The sequence below is a fragment of the Nicotiana tomentosiformis genome, chromosome 2 (assembly GCF_000390325.3).
Source record: "Nicotiana tomentosiformis chromosome 2, ASM39032v3, whole genome shotgun sequence".
In the NCBI taxonomy this organism is placed as follows: domain Eukaryota; kingdom Viridiplantae; phylum Streptophyta; class Magnoliopsida; order Solanales; family Solanaceae; genus Nicotiana; species Nicotiana tomentosiformis.
The window spans coordinates 6,619,769-6,642,439 of record NC_090813.1 but is presented as its reverse complement, the minus strand read 5'-3'; the positions used below and the strand labels follow the sequence as shown (position 1 = coordinate 6,642,439).

Here is a 22,671-nt window from a genome sequence, read left to right as displayed (position 1 = left end):
TTCCCAATTTCTTCTCTCCAGAATGCATGTATGCGATTCTGTCTCTCTTCTCAATTTTGGTCATAATTGAGCTCAATTCAACCGTTTTTAATATTTTTTTACAACTCCGTCGGTTCAATATATTCAAATCTCTTTGCAGAGTGAATCATTCGATAAAAGCTCAGAAGGAAGATATTTCAAATTGTTTCGAGCATGACTTGCAAGAGCAAAAGATGTGCATGTTAAACCTCGTGTTGGACATTACTTCTTTTTTTTTTATTCACGATCTTTTTAATATTTCTTTTAAATATTTTGAATTGTTACTTATATAATTTTTTATGTAGTTTGTAAATATGTACTCTTTATTTAAAAAAAAACTCAAAGATTCTATGTTCGAATTCACAATCAAAATTTAAAAGTTTGACTCTCGAAATCCGGATTAAGAGTTTTTTTTTTATTATACGGTGCTGCTACACGCTCAATCAAGTTCCAAAAATCTATGTTTTCAACTTCGACTTTAAGGGTGTGTTTGGTATAACGGAAAATATTTTTCGTGGAAAATATTTTCTTGGAAAACAAGTATTAATCTTACTCATTTTTCGGTGTTTGGTATGCAAATTAAGAAAAATAACTTCTCAAGAGAATTCATAGATAATTTAGATACAATAAATATGAAGCCATAAACTTTCGAACCAACAACCTTCCTAACCCATAAATTTGATAAACTTCTGAACCGCTAAACTTTTGAACCCGCAAATTTTTGAACCCGTAAACTCTATAATTTCTAAACCCGCAAGCTTCCAAACACATAAACCTCTAAACTCATAACTTTGGAACTCGCAAAATTTTAAACCTGTAAATCAAAAAATTAAAAAAACAAGCACTAAAAATATTTTTAAAAAAAATCCGCGGGTGGTGGGAGTGGGGGTGGAGTGTGTGTGTGTGGGGGGATGGTGCAGAAAATTGAAAAATACAAAAGAAAAAGTTAATTTTTTTTTGCGGGGAGGGGGAGTGGGTGAGCGATCACGGAAAAGAAAAAAAAAACTGAAATTTGAAAAAAAACCTTTTTGTAGAGGGGGTGGGGTAGGCGAGAGAAGGGGGAGGGGGTTAGGGTTAGATGTGAGAGTCTGTGGAGTTTTTAGAAAATATTTTCCTAACTTTTTCTAGGGAAGTCATTTTTCTCCAATTTCACGAAAATGTGATATCTAGGAAAATATTTTTCAAACTATTTTGTGCAACTAAACAGTGAAAAATGGGAAAATATTTTCCGAAAAATATTTTCCGTCATACCAAACACACCCTAAATTATATCTTTTTTATATTTCACCTTCAAATGTTGTCCAAACACACTAGCGGAGGATTTATTTATTAGTGTTTTTTGTCTTCACACATGAATTCACATGGTTGCTCCCAGTCTGGTGCAATGATCAGTATATTCGCCGGTGTCTTCTTTAACTCTCAAATGCACCTCTTTTGCTTAATTAACTTGACAGCCAAAGATAAAAGAACACTACAGAGGAACGATATAATGAAGTTTTCATGACTAGTTGAGGATAAAAATGTAAAGGTTCCCTTTTTGAACTTGATTTAACTTTTGACTTAGTTAGATGGATGTGCCTAAGGAGAAGAGGTACTCATTAGCATAGAATACCTACTGTAAGCAAAAACTATTGAATATTTAAGAATAAATTTCGTTATTTGGATTTGTACCTTTTAAATCTTAATTTGTCTTTTTTGGGTGCATAAAAATTATATAGTTATATTAGTTCTATTTTTATTTATACTTTTAAATTTTAATTTATGTTTTTGGGTGTAACAAATTTTTTAATGAGTTGAATATAGGATAATCAGAACAAATTCACGATCAAATAATATAAAAATATAATTTTGCTATGCATCCGCAAACACAAATACACAATTAAAAGTACAAAGGGAAAATTTATTGCTTATAAGCCTGTTTAAATGGTTATTACACATTGTTTTATAATGTATCGATTGTATCATATTATATTGTATTGTATTATTTTAATGAATACAACATTTGAATAGATTGTATCGTTTATCTATTATTTCATGATGTCATGCACCAGCAATATGAAAAATAAACTTGTAATATTACAAATAAGTAGAGTACAAGTAGAATTATTATATAAAAAGGTTAGGCTAAAGGATAAGACATGATTATTTAATAATAAGGAATGTCAATATGAGAGGAAGAAATAAGGTAATAATGCAACTACACCAAATCGGTCGTTACATAAAATGATACTTTTTATCGTTACGTAACAATAGATTTAACGATATGATACAATAAAAATTTAAATATCAATCAAAATAAATATTATATTTAAAATAACAATACGATACAATGCGATTATCCAACTCATAAAAATTTGAAAAATTCCATAACATTGTGTTATCAATAAAATGATTAATTAATAAAAAACTAATTGTTTTTCATCTAAGAGTTAAAACAACTAATTAGATAAAATAAGTCTATGGTACAAAAATATATATTTAAAAAGATTATATAATATAATATAGTTTTTTTAAAAAAAAGAATAAACAAAGTGTAAAGATTTCTATTTGGTCCCTCAGGCGAAGGGCACATGGAATGACTGACTCCTCCTACTTACGATTTTCCTGGTAAGTACGAGCAGTTATTAGTAAGCTTTCTCTTCTTCCCCCAAACTTGTACTGCTTGATTACATTTACTGTGAACTCAAACTCATGCATTAAACCCTATTTTTCTCCATCCAAATTTCTGTCGACGAATTGGAAAAACTGAATCAAATCTCAGCTATTAATGGCGGTTTCGGAGGAAGAATCCTCGTCTTCATCCTCTGCCGGTTGCAGCAGCAAGTCACGATCAGCTGCTTCTCGTGGCGCCTCTTATTTAGCTAAGACTGTTCTCAGAGGTAGTGTTGTTCTGCAAGTCGTTTATGGCCGTATCCGCTCTTCTACTTCATACGACGTCGTTCTTGGCAAGGTAGCTCTTTTTTTAAAACTTCATTTGCAGATTGGTTGTGTTAAATGTTAATTTCAATGTGTGATTATCTGCTTTGAAATGATTGGAATGAAATTGGCCAGGACAGAGCAAAATTGATATAAAAAGAAGGCATATGGCTGACTCCGGTTGCTGGATTGCTTAATGTAGATAAGGACTATCAATCCTTTAGATTTAAAGTATCTAAATATAATTCAAATGAATACTTATATATCTGAAAGTATTTTGTAATGGAACGAGGATGATTATTTCAAAGAGGAGGTTAGGCTTCCTCGTTCCCCTCCTATATGTATTTATCTTTTGGATATTAATATACTGGTAAGGCGCTGGCTAACCTCCCATCTTTAAAGACGTATTAACTTAAAGAAAAAAATGATTACTATGTGATTGGGGCATAGTTGATTGATTTAATTTTATCTTGAAATTAGATTAATATCGTGAAACGTAAGCTTGTAAAATAGATTGACCAAATTTAATAAATGGAGTCTGGTAGTGACATTATGAAACTGAACCCATATGGAAGAAAGCAGAAGCACTGGGTACGTATGTTGGCCTCAAATTCTGCCCTCAAATTCTGCCGATCGATGCATAGCCCAATTTTTCTTTTATGCACGTGTAACTATTTTGGGGTGCCAGGTGCTCTTTCTGTAGTCTTCCCTTGTGTTCTATTTGAAGCAAGTGGGTTGCACCAATGGTCAATAACCGGGAAGTCTACACCACTATTCCTTTTTATGAATCTTACAAAACCCCTTTGTGAGCCTCTCTTCTCCTTTTGATGCTTGAAAGGGTTATGGGAGGAAAGTGTCATGATTTAAATCCTTATGTCAATACGAATTCAACCATGATCTAGTTATTTTGTGGGATAATTAGAGGGAAGAAGTGGAATAGCCGTATGTAGAAGGTTGTATTATCATAGTTTCAGGAGTAAGAAATAGAGTTTAAGTTTGTAGATTCAGTTTTTAAGGAATCTTGTAATAGTATGTTGTGACTTTCTTCTTTTCACTTACATATTCAATCTCTAGAAGAAAGTTCTCTTTTTTATTTTCTTTTACATTCTGTTTTATGGAACCTGGTGGTATCGGTTTGTCAATTTTCTCATAGAGACCTACCTCAGAGGGTTTTGGCAATCTCACTAAGCTCCTTTGGTTTTCAATAATGCCAAAAGCTTTCGATAATTTTGTCTCCTCTTGATGAAAATTTTGTTGGTCAAGTGTTTTGGTTCAAAAATAAAATTGGCCTACTCCCATTATGATTTTTGGCCTGTGACACCTATTGGAAATTAGCTTTTTCCGAAATATGGTACTATGTCAAACTTATTAGTACTAAGAAAGTCTATCTACCTTTCTCAACAGACAACTTACATCCTTTAGTAAGTTCTTTTTTTGATGAAATTAGGTGTTCCATTAGCAAAAGGCAACAAGAAGATGCAAAGTTACAAAAGTATTGAAATGCAGAAATAATAAGAATTGCAAATCCCTTTACAATGTCAATCTAAGACAAGGGAGCTAACAGAGTACAAAAAATGGTCAGTGCTAATTACAGCAGTTAACTTAGTCCAACAAAAAAGAGATCCATAAACACCAAATAAAAGCGCCGGGGATCGTCAACCAGATTTTTTTGATGGTCTTATCAACTCTCCATAAACACCAGCTAATGTGTGCCTCTTTCATGTTCTGTGGCATGATCCAAATCTAGCCAAAAATGCAGAGGGACATATTCCAAAGGTCATTTGCCACTAGGCAGTGCAAAAACAGGTGGTTGGCAGCTTCCACATCTTCCAAACGTAGATAACACATGTTGACCAGGTGGAAACCTCTTCTGTTGAGGTTGTTTTGTGATGAGCAGGCCTCATCGAGGGCAATCCAGTTATGGAAAATAACTTTAATAGGTAGTTTGGTCTTCCACATTAGCTTCCAGACCATGCATCATTCACCTGGTTCTGGGAACTAATCTGTTTGTAGCATTCTTTTACTGTGAATATGCCGTTATTCCCCCAACATATGGTATCTGGTTGGCTCACATCAATATTGTACCACTCCACTTTTGCTAGCATATCCATCATCCCCAGTCATGCACAACTCTTCTAAGATGAACAACACCTGTTGCTACCATTTCTGTTTTGAGCTATAGAGGAATTCTTGTCAAGAGCAGTCTGGTATAGGCTAGGATACTCGTCCATGAGTACAATGTTGTTTAGCCATTTGTCTTTCCAGAATCTAATGTGAACCCCATTGCCTGGTTTGAAGTGGATGTTCCGGAAAAATTCATTCCCCAATTTACTGATGTACTTCCCAGGGCCCACTCCATATGGTGCATTAGAACTTTTAGTGCTCCGGTTATCTCTTTTCCCATGCTTGGCAATGATCACTTCCTTCTGGAGACTTGGTTCTCCTGTGCCATTCTCCAAAGCCACTTCATTAGTAGGCATTTATTGTGGAACGCTAGATCTCTGACTCCCAAACCTCCATTGCATTTTGGCTGAGTGACTTTATCCGACTTTATCAGATGAAACTTGTGGGTGTTGCTATTACCTTCCCCAAGGAAGTCCTTCCTGATTCTGTCCAATTGCTTTAGCACCTTCCTTGGGATGGGGAGCAATGACATGTAGTATGTTGGTATGCTGTCAAGCACACTACTGATGAGAGTTAATTTGCCACCCGTGGATATATATTGAAGCTGCCAGGAAGTTAATCTCTTCGCAAATTTTTCAATAACCCCATTCCATATCTCACAATTTTTGAATTTGGCACCCAATGGTAGACCCAAGTATGTGGTAGGTAGAATCCACCAATACTGCAACCCATAATGCCTGCAAGCTCCTCTATGTTAGGCACATGATTAATAGGGTAAATTATACTTTTCAGCACATTGACATGTAACCCTGTCAAAGCTTCAAAGAGGAGAAGTGTGAGGTTCAGGTACATAGCTTGTGATTTATCTGCCTCACAAAAGATCAAAGTTTCATCAACATATAGCAGGTGAAAAATAGTGATCGAGTTCCCAATATTGGAGCCTACTCTGAATCCCTGAATCCACTGCATTTCTCTGGCCTTTTCCAGCATCATACTTAGTCCCTCCATGGCTAGAATGAATAGGAATGGGGAGAGTGGGTCTCCTTACCCGATCCCTTTTTGGGGAGAGAGGAAACCCACTGGTTCTCTATTGACTAACACTGAGTACTTGACTGTTGAAATGCTGAATCTGATCCACCTTATCCATTTGTCTCCAAATCCCATCTTCCTCGGTATAGAGATTAGATAGGACCAGTTCAGTTGGTCAACAACCTTTTCTATGTCCAGCTTGCACATAATGCCAGGATCCCCAGTTTTAATCCTCCAATGTAAAGCCTCATTGGCTATAAGTGCTGCATCAGTGATCTGTCTATGTTCGATAAAGGCATTCTGATGATTGGAGACAAGTTTACACTTTACCGTTAACCTTCTTCAACCTTTCTGCTAGCAGCTTGGCCACAGTCTTATAAACACTTCCAATAAGACTTAGTAATTAAATTAGAGGAGCTTCCAGGTTGCTATCTGCGTACTGAAATCCGTTACCCATCAGCCACCACCACCCGATTCCAGTAGTAGGAAGAGAAATCTACAAAATCAAGATCAAATTGAGATCTGGTCTGCTGAATTTGACCTGACCTCACTGCACATTGAAGGTTTAAGTTCTTGTAGAGCATACATGCACTGTGCCTTGAAACAAATGCAAATTGAACTTTCTGTTGTTTAGGGAATTAGTTCCAGTGGAAGGAGGTCTCATTCTTAATTGTCTGAATAACAGTGTAGCGACAAAAAATGTCTTTAGCAGCGTTGGAGAGTAAATGAGTTATATATTTGTTGAGATTCCCTATCAGGTAAGATCAGTTAATTGAATGATGGTCAGATAAACTTTTATTTTCGCCCTTGGCGAATGAGGGGGAATGAAGATATCAAAAGCTTGAATTTAAGTGTGGGATTTATTCACTATATCAATAACCAAGCTGGATTGGGTCTGTAGGGATTTGCCTTTTGTATCAGTTCTTGTTTGCTAAAAGACCTTTTCTTGGGGGGTGGGGGATAGGTTTGGAGGTTGAGGCAATGTATTTGATGGGAGATGTTCTTTTTTTGATGAAGTAAGAGATATTATCAAAAGCATCAAGAAGATGCAAAATAGAGCATTGTGCAGGCGCTAATACAAAAAAGAGTTTGCTAGCCCTATTACATATAATCCTATGCTAAGGATAGGGAGCAAACAAAATCCAAAAATGACTCAGGTGAGCTAAGAGGCGAGAGATTACTCCAGCTACATAACAATTTTTAACAATTAGCCTTGAGAGAGTAAGTTGAGTTGATATTCCATCAAAACATCTTCTATTCCTTTCTGTCCAAACTCCAAAGTGTCCAAAAGATACATCTAGGAATCATTTTCCAGATCTTCCTGATGGATTTATCAACTTTCCATAAGCTCCAGCTGCTGTAAGCATCTTAATTCTTTCTGGTGTCACCCAATTGAGTCCAAGCACTGAAAGGAACATGTTCCATGTTCCATGTGTCATCAAGGAACATGTGTCATCAAGGAACATGTTCCAAATGCTACATGTGTCATCAAGGAACATGTTCCAAATGTCTGAAGTTACTGAACAATGCAAAAAAAGGTGCCTGTTTGTTTCAAAATCTTGATGACACATGTAGCATCTGTTAACTGTGGGAATGCTCCTTGTGCACAGATTGTCTTGAGTGAGGCAAGCTTCATTCAATGCAGTCCAACTGTGACAGATAACTTTAGGGGGTAGTTTTGTTTTTCAGATAAGCTTCCAAGGCCAGTTGTCCACCATTTCATTCCGGCTAGTGCTGTGTCAGTACCCCTCTTTCACTGTCTAGATTCCTTTAGCTCTTGTTCCCCAAATGAGTTTATCTGGGACCTGCTCATTGGCCATACATCCTCCCAATCTGTCTAAGAGGCTGAGTAGTTCACCCAATTCCCAATCCTGCACATTCCTTCTGAGACTTGGATTCCAGGTGTTGTATGCTCTGTTCTGAGAGATAGTAGTAGTCACGTCTGCTTGCTATTTGATAGATATTTGAGAAGTCATTTTGTAAAGTTGAGTCCCCTAGCCAATTATCTTCCCAAAACTTGACATTTGCACCATTTCCTATCTGAAATCTGCTATAATGGCTGAACTCTCCCCATAGTTTGATTATGATTCTCCAAGGTCCAACCTCATGTGCTGGCTAGAGACTTTTGTGCACCGGTTGCCTTGCATTCACCACTTTCTTCCAGGTTGCCTGATCTTCCTGTACATATCTCCACAGCCATTTCATGGGAGATGTTTTACTTGTAATTTTCATCTCTATCATCTGATCATGTTGATCTAACTTTCAGTATGTTACTTTTTGCTTGGTTTTCATCTCAAAATTATTGACAATCCATTAATAAGGCTCTCTTGTAGCAAACAACTGGAAAAAACATACAAACTCACATGGGAATATCATTTGTAGTTCAATTAATTACACTATCATAGTTACACTAAACAATTCTATGTTATAGAAGTTGTCATACTTTTTAGCCACCACCCAACCATTTTGCCCTACTTCTATTTGTATCTCTGAATCTTAAGATTTAGGTGTTGACGAATCTGGCTTCTAGATTGATACCCGTATTGGATGCTTGTATCGAGTCCATGTAACATGACAAGTAAATCTTAGATGCTTTAACCAATAGATGTTCTTGCTCAACCTTGTAGCTAACAATTTTGTTATCTTTCCTTTAGATGCTTTAACCAATAGATATTTCCAGTCAACCTTGCAGCTAGTATTGGTTTTTGCTCCTTTTTTTTTTTTCTTTCTATAAGGTAAGAATTGGTTTTTTGGCGTTCGCATACTATCAGTTTTTATAAGGTATATAAAATTTTGTTAATTTGGAAACTCCCGTATACAAGCAGTTAGCCAAAAAAATAGAGAGCCTACATAAAAGATGTGTTTCTCTATAAATGACACCCAATATTCTATACAAACAGGAGCCTTGTGGGTGCATAAAGGGGTCAACCAGGATTAATCTATTGTTCACTGCTTTATATTTTATTAAAATATGTTTTTAGTAGCACTTGCATGTTCTTTTGATTTCTGGATGAATTATAGTATCCTATGCTTATATAGCACGGGTGTGCTGCGTGCTTAACTGCTTCTGATTGGATACTTTGCATATGGGCTTCAACATGTTGAATGTTAGCTTCTCGGTTTACAGTTTTATTTAGCAAGTTTCAATATGTAATATGACAATGTATTTTGATGCAGGAAACATCTGTAGAGTTGGTGATTATAGATGAAGATGGAATTGTGCAATCTATCTGTGAGCAGCCTGTATTTGGCATAATAAAAGATATAGCTGTGCTGCCCTGGAATGAGAAGTTTCGTGCTGGAAGCCTGCAGGTGTCTTAGATTGTTCCTTTCAACTTATCCTTTATTTCTAAGATTCTATACTAATGGCATTTTGCTTTCACTTCTTTTAAATAGCTTTTGAGCAAGGATCTCCTGGTTGTTATTTCGGATTCAGGGAAGCTCTCAGTTCTCAGATTTTGCAATGAAATGCACAGGTTAATTGTTTCTCAACTGTATCTTTTTCCTTTTATTTTTGTTACACATAAAAGGAGCAGTAAATTCTTTTTAAAATCTTGATTTAGTCAAGACAGTCATCCTTTTCATTAAAGGCGTACCTTTGCATTGTTCACATAGGTTTTTCGCTGTAACACATGTTCAACTTTCATCTCCTGGAAATCCGAGGCATCAAATTGGAAGGATGTTGGCCATTGATTCCAGGTAAGTTGTATTTTTGATGGACGAATGAAACTAATTAGATGGTTGGCAACAATTGAAACCAGTCACCTTCAGCTACTACCTAAAGATTCTTAGATGTCCGTGTCGGTAATTTCTTACTCTGCCCTATGCAGTGGCTGTTTCATTGCTGCTAGTGCATATGAAGACAGATTGGCTTTTTTCTCCCGCTCTGCTTCAGCTGGCAGTGATATACTTGATAAGGTTAATATTTTTGCATACATTTCGTGCTAGATATGTATACTACTTAACCGCTTGGATAGCTATGTTCTATTCTACTGATTTGCTTTAAATAATGATATTAGAGAATCTTTTGTCCCACTGACAATCAAGGGAAGATTGAGACTGCCAGTGGTTTCACCAGTCTCTGTGGTACCATATGGAGCATGTGCTTCATCTCAACAGATGTTCGTCAACCAAATAAGGAGCACAATCCTGTATTGGCCATTCTTCTGAATAGGTAGGATGATGGATAAGTTCGCAAACATAATTAATTGTAAGATTCGCAATTGTTAAACTGGCTTTGTGATGGAAAGTGGATTTTCTCTCTTGTAGTTGTATATAACAAATCGTCATCTTCTAATTTCTGCTATGCTAGTATTTATATGATGTTTCAAATTTGACCCTGCAGGAGGAGATCATATAGGACTGAGCTCATGTTGATAGAGTGGAATATGAAGGAGCATTCACTCCATGTAATATATCAGTATTCTGAACCTGGACCACTAGCACATCGTATCGTAGAAGTTCCTCATTCTTATGGAATCCTGTTAGTATTTCGTGCTGGGGATGCTATTGTGATGGACTTTAGAGATCCTCACAACCCTTGTTTTCTTTATCGAATAAGTTTAAATTTTACACCACCTTCAGTTGAGGAGCAGAATTTTGTAGAAGAGGCTATTAGAATTCCCGATATTATTGACGAAGACGGTATGTATAGCGTTGCTGCATCTGCATTGCTTGAGCTTAGCGACTTGAATAAAAATGACCCAATGAACATTGATGATGATAGCAATGTAAAACCGGGTTCAAATTTTGTCTGCGCATGGAGTTGGAATCCTGGAAATGAGCAGAGTCCTAGGATGATATTTTGTGCTGATTCTGGAGAGCTTTTCCTGATTGATTTTTTATTTGATTCTGATGGCCTGAAAATATCTCTGTCTGATTGTCTTTACAAGACTCAACCAGCCAAGGCACTTTTGTGGGTGAGAGGTGGGTTTTTGGCAGTTATCATTGAGATGGGTGATGGGATGGTGTTAAAAGTTGAAGAGGGAAAACTTGTTTATAGAAGTCCAATCCAAAATATTGCACCAATATTGGATATGTCCGTTGTGGATTTCCATGATGAGAAACATGATCAAATGTTTGCCTGCTGTGGGATGGCACCTGAAGGATCTTTACGAGTTATACGCAGTGGCATCAGTGTAGAGAAATTGTTGAAAACTGCTCCTATTTATCAGGGTATTACTGGAACTTGGACAGTGAAAATGAAAATGGCTGATTCTTATCATTCTTTCCTTGTACTATCATTTGTTGAAGAGACAAGGGTTCTATCTGTTGGTGTGAGCTTTTCTGATGTAACTGACTTCATGGGTTTCCAGCCGGATGTTTGCACGTTGGCTTGTGGTCTTGTGGGCGATGGTTTACTGGTGCAAATCCACCAGACTGCTGTGAGACTATGTGTACCTACTATTGCTGCACATCCAGATGGTATTGATTCGTTATCACCAACTTTCACCTCATGGTCCCCTGATAATATGACAATAAGCCTTGGAGCTGTTGGGCCTAATTTGATAGTTGTTGCAACTTCCAGTCCATGCTTCTTATTTATTCTTGGCATCAGGACCTTATCAGCCCATCATAAAGAAATATACCAGATGAAACATGTGAGATTGCAAGATGAACTATCCTGCATTTCAATCCCCCCGCTTGAGCAAAAACCTTTTATATCTAAAACTAGTAATACAAATGGAGTTCCTTTGGATTCTCTTCCATCCGGATTGGACATTAGTAACACCTTCATTATTGGTACACATAAGCCTTCTGTAGAAGTTCTATCATTTACTTCTGATAAAGGCGTGAATGTTCTTGCCATTGGGTCTATAACCTTAACAAATACTCTTGGAACAACCATAAGTGGCTGCATTCCTCAAGATGTAAGACTTGTACTCGTTGATCGGCTTTATGTTCTTTCAGGATTAAGGAACGGTATGCTACTCAGATTTGAGTGGCCCTCTGCCTCGATAATTGCCTCACTAGAGTCGCCTGCCCTTCAAACTTTTGACAATTCTTGTATGGCTAATTCCAGTGGTTCCTCAATTTTTGCTTCTCAGAATTTTAGAACTCAACCTATGCAAGTGTCCAGTTTATTGGATAAGACAAAGGATTCTCCTGTTTATCTGCAATTAGTTGCAGTTCGTCGGATTGGCATCACTCCTGTTTTTCTGGTTCCATTGAATGACTCTCTTGATGCTGATGTCATCGCTCTAAGCGATAGACCCTGGTTATTGCAAACTGCAAGGCATAGCCTCTCGTATACTTCAATCTCTTTTCCACCTTCCACACATGTTACTCCAGTCTGTTCAACTGAATGTCCCAAGGGAATTATCTTTGTTGCTGAAAACAGTCTTCATTTGGTAAGAGAAAAGCCATATTATTGTTAACAGAGCTCAACATTGGTACATCACCTCCCTAGTTGCACTTGTAGTTTACATATTATATGTTGGAAAAGCAAGCACAAGCCACATAGGATTTCTTCTCGTTGTTCTCATATCCAGTTGATGGCGGATATTCAATGGCACTTTATTCATGCCACTCCCGTTTGCATGACCTTCCCTCCTCATCTCCAAATCCCCCCCCCCCCCCGTTTCCAAACACACAATCACACCCAAAAAAAGAAGAAGAAAATAATAGAGAATGAAAACTAAAGAAGCGAAAAGCAAAGGATGGAATGAGGGAGGTTGACTGTGTTTAGTTGTATATATCGATCTTGGTCTTTTTACACCTTTAATAGTCAGTCAAAGTGGCCGTCTATTTTTTTGTTTCAGGTGGAGATGGTGCCTAGTAAACGGCTTAATGTGCAGAAATTTCATTTTGGTGGCACTCCTCGAAAGGTTCTATATCATAGTGACAGTAGGTTGTTGCTTGTATTACGGACTGATCTCAGTGATGATTTATGTTCATCTGATGTCTGTTGCGTAGATCCTCTCAGCGGATCGGTATTGTCTTCCTTTAAGTTTGAGCCAGGGGAGATAGGAAAATGCATGGAGTTGGTAAAAGTTGGAAACGAACAAGTTCTTGTTGTTGGAACTAGTCTCTCTACTGGTCCAGCTATAATGCCTAGTGGTGAAGCTGAAAGGTTAGTGCCATCCGCCAAATGATTATAGCATTTTACTTCCATAAATCTACAAAGCATACATTGTTTTTGCTTATATTTTCTTTCCCAATAATATATCTTATCTGGGTAGATCTTTGTTTGTCTGAAGTGTATAAATGAATTGCATGTTTTTGTATTATTTAATAAAGATGCTTTTTACAGTACAAAGGGCCGTCTAATAGTTCTTTGCATCGAGCAAATGCAAAACTCGGATAGTGGGTCAATTGCATTTTCTTCAAGGGCTGGATCATCTTCTCAACGGACTTCACCTTTCCGTGAGATTGGTGGATATGCCGCTGAACAGCTGTCTAGCAGTAGTCTTTGTAGCAGTCCTGACGATAACAGCTGTGACGGGATTAAACTTGAGGAAAGTGAGGCATGGCACTTAAGATTAGGTTATTCAACCACCTGGCCTGGAATGGTGCTTGCAGTCTACCCATACCTTGATCGTTATTTCTTGGCCTCTGCGGGCAACTGTGTAAGTTGAAATAACTCTCATCTACTGACTTTCTCACAAAGTTAGTGTTACCTCTTACTAAAATATATTTCATGCTTCCCGTAGTTTTATGTTTGTGGTTTTCCAAATGATAATCCTCAAAGAGTCAGACGCTTAGCAGTAGGGAGAACACGTTTCATGATCATGACTCTTACTGCACACTTCACCAGAATTGCTGTTGGTGATTGCCGTGATGGTGTCCTCTTCTACTCGTATCAAGAGGTAAGTAGCTAGAGTTGATTTTACTTTAAAAATTTCCCTTCTTTTTTTGTTATTCATGTTTTGTTGGGAATTGGTTGTTTGTATTCCATTATGGGGCTGGAAATTTGAAAATCCTCTTTCTAGGTTGTAGTTTGCATGGGGCATGAAAATACTTATATCAGATATTACCACCTTGCGTTGGTAGGTTTGGAAATTTTGTTGCCTTACAAGCCATCTTCTTCTGTCTTGTGATCAGGATGCAAGAAAACTAGAGCAAGTTTACTGTGACCCTGTCCAGAGGTTAGTTGCTGATTGCACTCTTATGGATGTAGACACAGCTGCTGTTTCAGATCGAAAGGGGAGTCTATCCATTTTATCATGTTTGAATCACTCAGAAGGTAAATTCAACTTACAATATCTATGTAAAATCCGAATTCTAAAATACAACTGCATAGGAAAAGAAAGATCAGGATCTCTGTTCATATTTAATGCCTTATGATTACCTTTTCTGCTGTTTTCACTAGCTGAGATTCTTATGGCATATCCTCATCATTTTCTTTCTCATGCTTTTCTTCCTCTAATAACTATTTGTAATTTAAATCTTTTACTTGTTTTTTGAAAATATGGCTTTGTTTTACAGATAATTCCAGTCCAGAATGCAATCTAGCTCTAACTTGTTCATTCTACATGGGTGAGATAGCTATGAGAGTTCGAAAGGTAAGCATTTGTCTGGAGCCGTTTAGTTTTGAATGATGGGTTTAGATCATACTTGTCAAAGATGATAACTTTTACACCCTATAATGCACCTTCTAATGAACCCTCTTCTTATTTTGTCCTTATGAAATAGTATAAAAATGACATAAACAACCATGTATAATATTTGTCAGTGGAAAGCAGGTGCACTTTCCTATAGGAGATAATTGTTGGATGCCTTATGGTGTTTGTGGTCCAGAAAGTAGATAAAATGCATACCATAGGATATATAGAAGATGGCAAATCCGACACAAGCGTAAACCACAACTTGTGATAGACCAGAAAAGATGATTGTAGCTGATATTTCATATTTCAAGGGATCTGAAAAGACAAAACACCTTTTACTGCATTGCAAGGTCACTAACCACTGAACCAGTTATGGAGTCTTCTATTTTAACATTTATGTATTCTCTTAGATGATGCCCCGAGCTGAGAAAAAACAAGTATGGTGTTGAGTGGTGACACGGGTGAGGTTATGAGTAGAAAAATTGAAAAATTTCCTCGGTTCTGATTTTGGTGCTTGAGGGAGATGGAGAGAACAAAATTCTTTTCAACTCTTTCCATCTATAGCAAATTATCTGATTTCATCGATTATCTGTTTTTCGCTTTACAAACTGTATTCCTTATTATATATCTAATTTAACAGTATTCAACTGTAATTTCCGAAGAAATCTATTAATTCATAGTTCTTATACTTCTTCTTAATCAATCAATTTAAATTGAATTTAATTTTTTTACATATATAAGCTTAGGTTAAAATAAAATCAATACTCGAGCACCTTCACTTTCTTTTAAAAAAAAAAAAATACTCCTATAATTAGTGATATTGGCTTCATTTGATTTTGTAAGAAGTCTTGAATGATTTGATGGAATAGGATATGGACTTTGATGATATGGGACAAAATCGTTAACAGTTTGATGGAATGGAATATGAACTTTGATGATTTGGGACAAAATGCTGCAGCATTATCACCTTGGCTTAGTTTTGGTGGCAGCCTCAATTGATTTGAGAATTATTATTTGTTGCAGGGGTCATTCTCTTATAAACTTCCAGCAGATGATGCACTTAAGGGCTGTCAAGTTGCCAGCAATGTCGGTGACATATCACAAAATAGTATCATGGCTAGTACACTTTTAGGGAGCATAATTATTTTCATTCCTCTTACTAGGTATTTCACAATTATCCTGTCAAACTTACTGTTCATGTTACCTGAAAAATTGAGTTTCTTCACCTTCGTAGGATGTGATTTCGTCATTCTTCGACTCTTTGTGCCTTTTATTTCACTATTTACATGCATTTTTTAGTCTGTTGTTCTAGTGTCTGAGCTGCAAACTTAAGATATGATTATCATCTGATAATAACATTTGGGTGGTTGCTTTTGCTCCTCGGTGACAATCAGCTTAGTCTCTTCATCAAGATGTTAAATAATTAATATATGCATTTATAGCTGTCTCAGCATGTTGACTCTACTGGAGTATTAGAATGCCAGTTTTGGGACTTCTCGTGATTCGTGAGATTTAAACTGATTGAATTCAACTACTCTTTTGAACGGCTAGTGTCGGGCAACCCGAGTTAGATGTTCCTGCTTTATAGTTGGTTTAGGAGTTCTTAGTCTCTGTAAGTATTATCTGGTGTTTTTTTTTCCCTTCCTACCCCACTCCTTGCTGTCCTGCAGAAATGGGAGGGAAAACAGTGACTTGGAAATTGGAAAGCAGGTGGTCATAAGTAGTTTCTGGAGTGTATTTATACTCTGTTTTATTTCGGGGACATCCGATAAAATTGGAATGATAGAGAGAAGATTAGCATGGCCCCTGCACAAGGGTGACACGCACAAATCAAAAAAATGTTTCATGATTTAAATTGAAAATGTATATGATTTTCAAAAAGCTTCCGGAGTTAAATTGATTTTCATGCATATGGTTGGGGTGCATCATATGTGTTTTGGTTCATTCGGGTGGGGTAGTGTGTCGGGTGCCAGTCACATGGATTTGGGTCGTGACATTAAAATAGGAGATGGGTAATTTGGTACAAAAAGAGAATTACTCCTAACATGGATCAAATGTTGAAGTATTTTAATTGATTGCCAAAACGCAGTGTTTTCAGTTGACTATCTATTTTCTCTTGCATAGAAGTTAGTGTTAAACTACCTCTGAAGAGATTTACTTTCTCATAGGGAGGAATATGATCTCTTAGAAGCGGTACAGGCTAGGCTTGTCATCCATCCATTGACTGCTCCTATATTGGGAAATGACCATGCTGAATTTCGCTGTCGGGGGAGTCTGGTAAGAGATATATTTTTCTTATGATAGATCTAAACTGTTTTGAAGTTCTTATTTTTTTGTAATTTTTTTAAAAAAGTTCTTATTTAATTCCGGCTTTTACAAGGTGAAGTTTCTAGTCAAGCCTGATGATTTTTTATGAAAAAGATTTGTCATTAGATAAGACTATTATGTTAGATTGTGATGTCTCACTCTTGTAAAAGAATTGTCATTAGCCTTTGGCTATTTAAAGCTTTTGCTTTGTTCAAGTATAATTCTACAATTCACATGCTGCTCATTGTGCTCATGTCAGAGGAGTGCAAATAGAATGTCTCAATAAGAATGTGAACAAGGACAACGGGAGATATAGCGTAGTGGGAAGGACCATTCACCTCCTGCCATGTGGCTGGCGGTTCAAGCCACCTAGGGAAAAAGTGGGGAAGGGCCATTGTTGAATGTTGTCATCTAAGGGGTGGAGGGGTTACTGGAGTAGGATTTTCCATATCACACAAGGAAAAAAAATTGGAAATGCAAACAAGAGGAATCTGTGACTACAGTCTTTCACTCTTGCTCTCTATAGTTCTCGTTTTCCTTGACAAGGTGTTTTAGGTTTGCAATGCAGAAACTAGAGGGCCATGCTTTTTATGATTGATGTTTAAATATCTGCCTAAAACTGTCACTCATTATTCTTTGTGCCGGGCTTTTGCCTCTTCCAATTATAGGCTAGGGCACCGAAAGCTCTGGATGGTGATATGCTTGCTCAGTTCTTGGAGCTTACTAGTATGCAACAAGAAGCTGTATTAGCATTGCCTCTCGGTGCACAAAACACAATTATGTTCAATTCAAAGCAATCTCCTCCTCCAATTACTGTCAATCAGGTTGTGCGGCTACTAGAACGTGTTCATTATGCCCTGAACTGAATATGTTCTGATGCTTTGAGAGCTGTAAACTTGGTCTTCCGTTGACTGCCAATCAAGTGTCCTTTCAGCCTTCCTCCAGATAATTACCGGTGCCAAGGCCATTTGTTCATATTCTTGGAAGCAAGGTGATCTGCGATTGATACGTGATGTTTAAAGCTGGATCAAATATCGTGCACGGGCCAGGCTATTCTGCTTTGTTTCGGCTTTTGTGGGTTGGGGGGGAGGGAGACAGAAATAGTTTTGCAGGGTTGTGCTTCTGGGTGCCTCTTCCTTCATTGTCCGTACACAGTTTTGTAAGGCAATTTTTTAGTTGACGTGAAATGCCTTTGCTTCCCGACAGGAACGCGGGGTGTTTTTTTTTGGAGGGTGGGATGTGGGTGGGGGTGGGGGCTATGGACTCTTTTCTGTATAATATGGGCTCCAGTAGGTTCAGTTAATTGTAAATATATCTAATACCACAGAAATCTTGTCGAGAACTTTTTTCTTATGCGCAAATGTTTCCCCCTTGCCTCTTTTATTCTTTTACCCTTTCTGCTGCTGCTTTTATATTGTCCTCTGGAAGCAACAAATGGTTGTACTTCAAGGTTAGACCCAACACTTACCCCGCTCTGCAAGCAAATCAAAGCTCTACCGGGGCCTTTCCTCTAAAATCCGCCTCCAAACCAATCGAGTCTAACCAAAATTGACTCAATAATATCAAATAAAGGTAGGGAATCAATTACAATACATAAAGTTACGATCTTTACATTTTTCTCAATAAGTCAACAAAAGTCAACCTCAGACTCGCTTAGTCAAAACTCGAGATTCGGACCAAAATCCATTTACCCATCCCAAATTTGCAAAACCCCCCAATTCTTCCCAAATCTCTAATTTTCTACTATGAAAGAACAAGGTTTAAGGCTAGAAATTAATGGGTAATGATGAAAATGGAAGAAAATAAGTTAAAGTACATTAATCTATGAAATGGTGATGAAATTTCTCCTCCAAATCACCTCTAGGCCAAGCTCTAATGGAAAGATGGTGAAAAATGGGTGAAATCCCGTGTTTGGAATACTTAAGTGACTGGGCGTCAGGACTTCTTCGCGTTCGCAAAAGGCCTGCCACGTTCGCGAGACACAACGACCCAAATGGCCTACGCGTTCGCGAAGGCTTCTCCCCAAGGCCTTCGCGTTCGCAAGCCAGGGCTCGCGTTCGCAAGCCAGGGCTCGCGTTCGCGAGCCAGGGCTCGCGTTCGCGTAGAACAAACCACCGATCCCCCTTCCCAGGTCCCTTAACGCTATGCGTTCGCGAAGGAAAACCCTCCAAAGCTTCGCGTTCGCGTACCAGTCGTCACATTCGCGATGAAGAAAGGCCTCCCTAGACCAGGTTGCTCTTCGCAATCGCGGGAGTATCTTCGCGGTTGCGAAGAAGAACACATCAGTAACCAACAGAAGTCAAAAACCAAAAATTTCCTTAAGTTTAAAAATATCTGCAACCTATTCGAAACTCACCCGAGCCCTCGGGGCTCCAAACCAAACACGCACACAAGTCCAAAGATATCATACAAACTCGCTCGTGCGATCAAAACACCAAAATAATGCATAGAACTACGAATCATACACCAAAACGAATGAAATTTTCAATGAAACTTAAGAATATGCAATTTCTTAACCGGACGTCTGAATCACGTCAAATCAACTCCGTTTTGCACCAAATTTTGCAGACTAGTCATAAATATTGAAACGAACCTATACCAAGTTCCGGAACTGAAATCTAAACCCGGTAGAAACAAAGTCAAACTACTGTCAAACTTATGAATTTTTTAAACCTTCAAACTTTTAGTTTTCAATAAATTATGATAAATTAAGTTAGGTACTTCCGAATTCGATTCCAAGCATACACCCAAGTCCCAAATCCCGATTTGCACCCACCGGGACCATTAAAATATTGATCCGGGTCTGTTTACACAAAATATTGACCATAGTCAACTCAAATGAGTTTTAAGGCACGATTTTATATTTTCATCAATTTTCTCATAAAAACCTTCGGAAAAAAGACACGTACTGTGCACGTAAATTAAAGAAGGATAAGCGGAGCCATTTAATGTCCCGGAACATAGAAATGAAGGGTAAATCTATAAATGACCTATCAGGTCATCACATTCTCCACCTCTAAAATAAGCGTTCGTCCTCGAAAGAACATAGAAAAGTACCTGGACTGAGCTGAAATCTAACACATGGGACTGATCACCGTGATACTTCTGGAGCATGGACATATGGAACACCGGATGGTCTGCTGATAAACTAGGTGGCAATGCGAGCTTGTAAGCCACCTCACACACTCTCTCAAGAATTGCAAATGGTCTGATATACCTAGGGCTCAACTTGCCCTTCCTTCCGAACCCCATCACACCCTTCATGGTTGAAACCCGGAGCAGTACCCTCTCTCCAACCATGAATGCAACATCACGAACTCTACCATTGGCATAACTCTTCTTCCTAGACTGAGCGGTACGAAGTCGATTCTGAATGATCTTGACCTTATCCAAGGCATCCTGTACCAAATCTGTACACAACAACCGAGCCTACCTAGGCTCGAACCATCCGATTGGCGAACGACACCGCCTCCCGTATAATGCCTCATAGGGATCCATCTGAATGCTCGACTGATAACTGTTGTTATAGGCAAACTCCGCAAGCGGCAAGAACTGATCCCAAGAACCCCCGAAATCCGTAACACAAGCGCAAAATATATCCTCCAATATTTGAATAGTGCGCTCGGGACTATCCGTCCGACTGGGGGCGAAATGCTGTATTCAACTCAACCCGCGTGCCCAACTCACACTGTACAACCCTTCAGAAGTGAGGGGTGAACTGCGTACCTCGATCAGATATGATAGACACGGGCACACCGTGAAGACGGACGATCTCACGGATGTAGATATTAGCTAATCGCTCTGAAAAATAGGTAACTGCCACTGGAATGAAATGTGCCAACTTGGTAAACCTATCCACAATGACCCATACCGCGTCGAACTTCTTCTGAGTCCGTGGGAGTCTAACAACAAAATCCATAGTGATATGCTCCCACTTTCACTTAGGAATCTCTAACCTCTGAAGCAAACCAGTAGGTATCTGATGCTCGTACTTTACTTGCTGACAGTTTAGACACCGAGCTACATATACAACTATATCCTTTTTCATACTCTTCCACCAATAATGCTGCCACAAGTCCTAATATATCTTGGCGGCACCCGGATGAATAGAATATCAGGAATTATGGGCCTCCTCAAGAATCAACTCACGAATTCCATCCGCATTAGGCACACAAATACGACCTTGCATCCTCATAACCCCATCATCCCCAACAGTAACTTGCTTGGAACCACCGTGCTGCACCGTATCCTAAAAGGACAAGCAAATAGGGATCATCATACTGACACTCTATGATACGCTCATACAAGGAAGACCGAGCGACTGTGCAAGCTAGCACACGACTAGGCTCTGAAACATCTAACCTCATGAACTAATTGGCCAAAGCCTGGACATCTGCTGCAAGTGGCCTCTCACCAACTGGGATATATGCAGGACTACCCATACTCACAGCCTTTCTACTCAAGGTATCGGCCACCACATTAGCCTTCCAGGGATGATACAAAATGGTGATATCATAGTCATTCAATAGTTTTAATCACCTCATCTGCCTCAAGTTGAGATCCTTCTGCTTGAACAAATACTGCAGACTCCGATGATCCGTGAATACCTTGCACGACACGCCGTAAAGATAGTGCCTCCAAATCTTCGGCGCATGAACAATGAATGTCAACTCTAAGTCATGAACAAGGTAATTATTCTTATGAACCTTCTACTTCCGCGATGCGTATGCAATCACCCTGCCATTCTGCATCAATACTACACCGAGCCCAATATGAGATGCATCACAATACAATGTGTAGGATCCTGAACCCGTGGACAACACCAACACTGGTGTCGTAGTCAAAGCAGTCTTGAGCTTCTGAAAGCTCAACTCACACTCATCTGACCATCTGAATGGGGCACCCTTCTAGGTCAATCTAGTCAATGGGGTTGCTATGGATGAAAACCCCTCCACGAACCGGCGATAGTAACCCACCAAACCCAGGAAACTCCATATCTCTTTAGCTAAAGTAGGTCTAGGCCAGTTCTGAACTGCCTCAATTTTCTTAGAATCCACCTTTATGCCCTCTGCCGATAAAAAATGCCCCAAAAAGGCGACTGAGTCTAACCAAAACTCACACTTTGAAAACTTGGCATATAACTAGCCACCTCTCTGAGTATGAAGTACAATCCGATAATGCTAATCATGTTTCTCTCGACTGCAGGAGTAGATCAAGATATCATCAATGAATACAATCACAAAAGAATCCAAGTAGTGCTTGAACACCCGGTTCATCAAATCCATAAATGCTGCTGGGGCATTTGTCAACCCAAATGACATCACTAGGAACACATAATGCCCATACCGAGTCCGAAAAGCTGTCTTAGGGACATCAGATGCCCTAATCTTCAACTGATGGTAGAAAAATCTCAAATCAATCTTCAAAAACACCGTATCACCCTGAAACTAATCAAATAAGTCATCAATCATCGACAACGGATAATTGTTCTTGATAATGACCTTGTTCAACTGCCGATAGTCCATACACATTCTCATCGACCCATCTTTCTTCTTCATGAAAAACACAGGCGCATCCCAAGGCGAGACACTAGGTCTAATGAATCCCTTATCAAGAAAATCTTGCAACTTCTTCTTCAACTCCTTCAACTCCGACGGGGCGATACGATATGGTGGAATGGAAATGGGCTGAGTGCCCAGAGCCAAATCAATATAAAAGTCAATATCTCTAT

The 22,671-nt window shown here is 38.5% G+C and overlaps 1 protein-coding gene and 1 non-coding gene across 2 annotated transcripts; both read left to right on the top strand.

Moving 5' to 3' along the window:
* Nucleotides 1-2,608: 2,608 nt before the first annotated feature.
* On the top strand, nt 2,609-18,321 carry LOC104088026 (uncharacterized). Its single transcript, XM_009592630.4, has 15 exons — nt 2,609-2,968; nt 9,265-9,399; nt 9,484-9,563; nt 9,703-9,786; nt 9,918-10,005; nt 10,107-10,261; nt 10,433-12,437; nt 12,849-13,159; nt 13,340-13,655; nt 13,740-13,895; nt 14,131-14,272; nt 14,515-14,591; nt 15,657-15,796; nt 16,802-16,910; nt 17,609-18,321. Exons 1-15 carry the CDS (start codon nt 2,786-2,788, stop codon nt 17,804-17,806), a joined length of 4,179 nt encoding a protein of 1,392 aa, XP_009590925.1. The 5' UTR covers nt 2,609-2,785; the 3' UTR covers nt 17,807-18,321.
* Nucleotides 16,381-16,486, top strand: LOC117274606 (U6 spliceosomal RNA). The gene has a single exon (XR_004504740.1). It is a non-coding gene; the product is annotated as a U6 spliceosomal RNA (small nuclear RNA).
* Nucleotides 18,322-22,671: the final 4,350 nt, after the last annotated feature.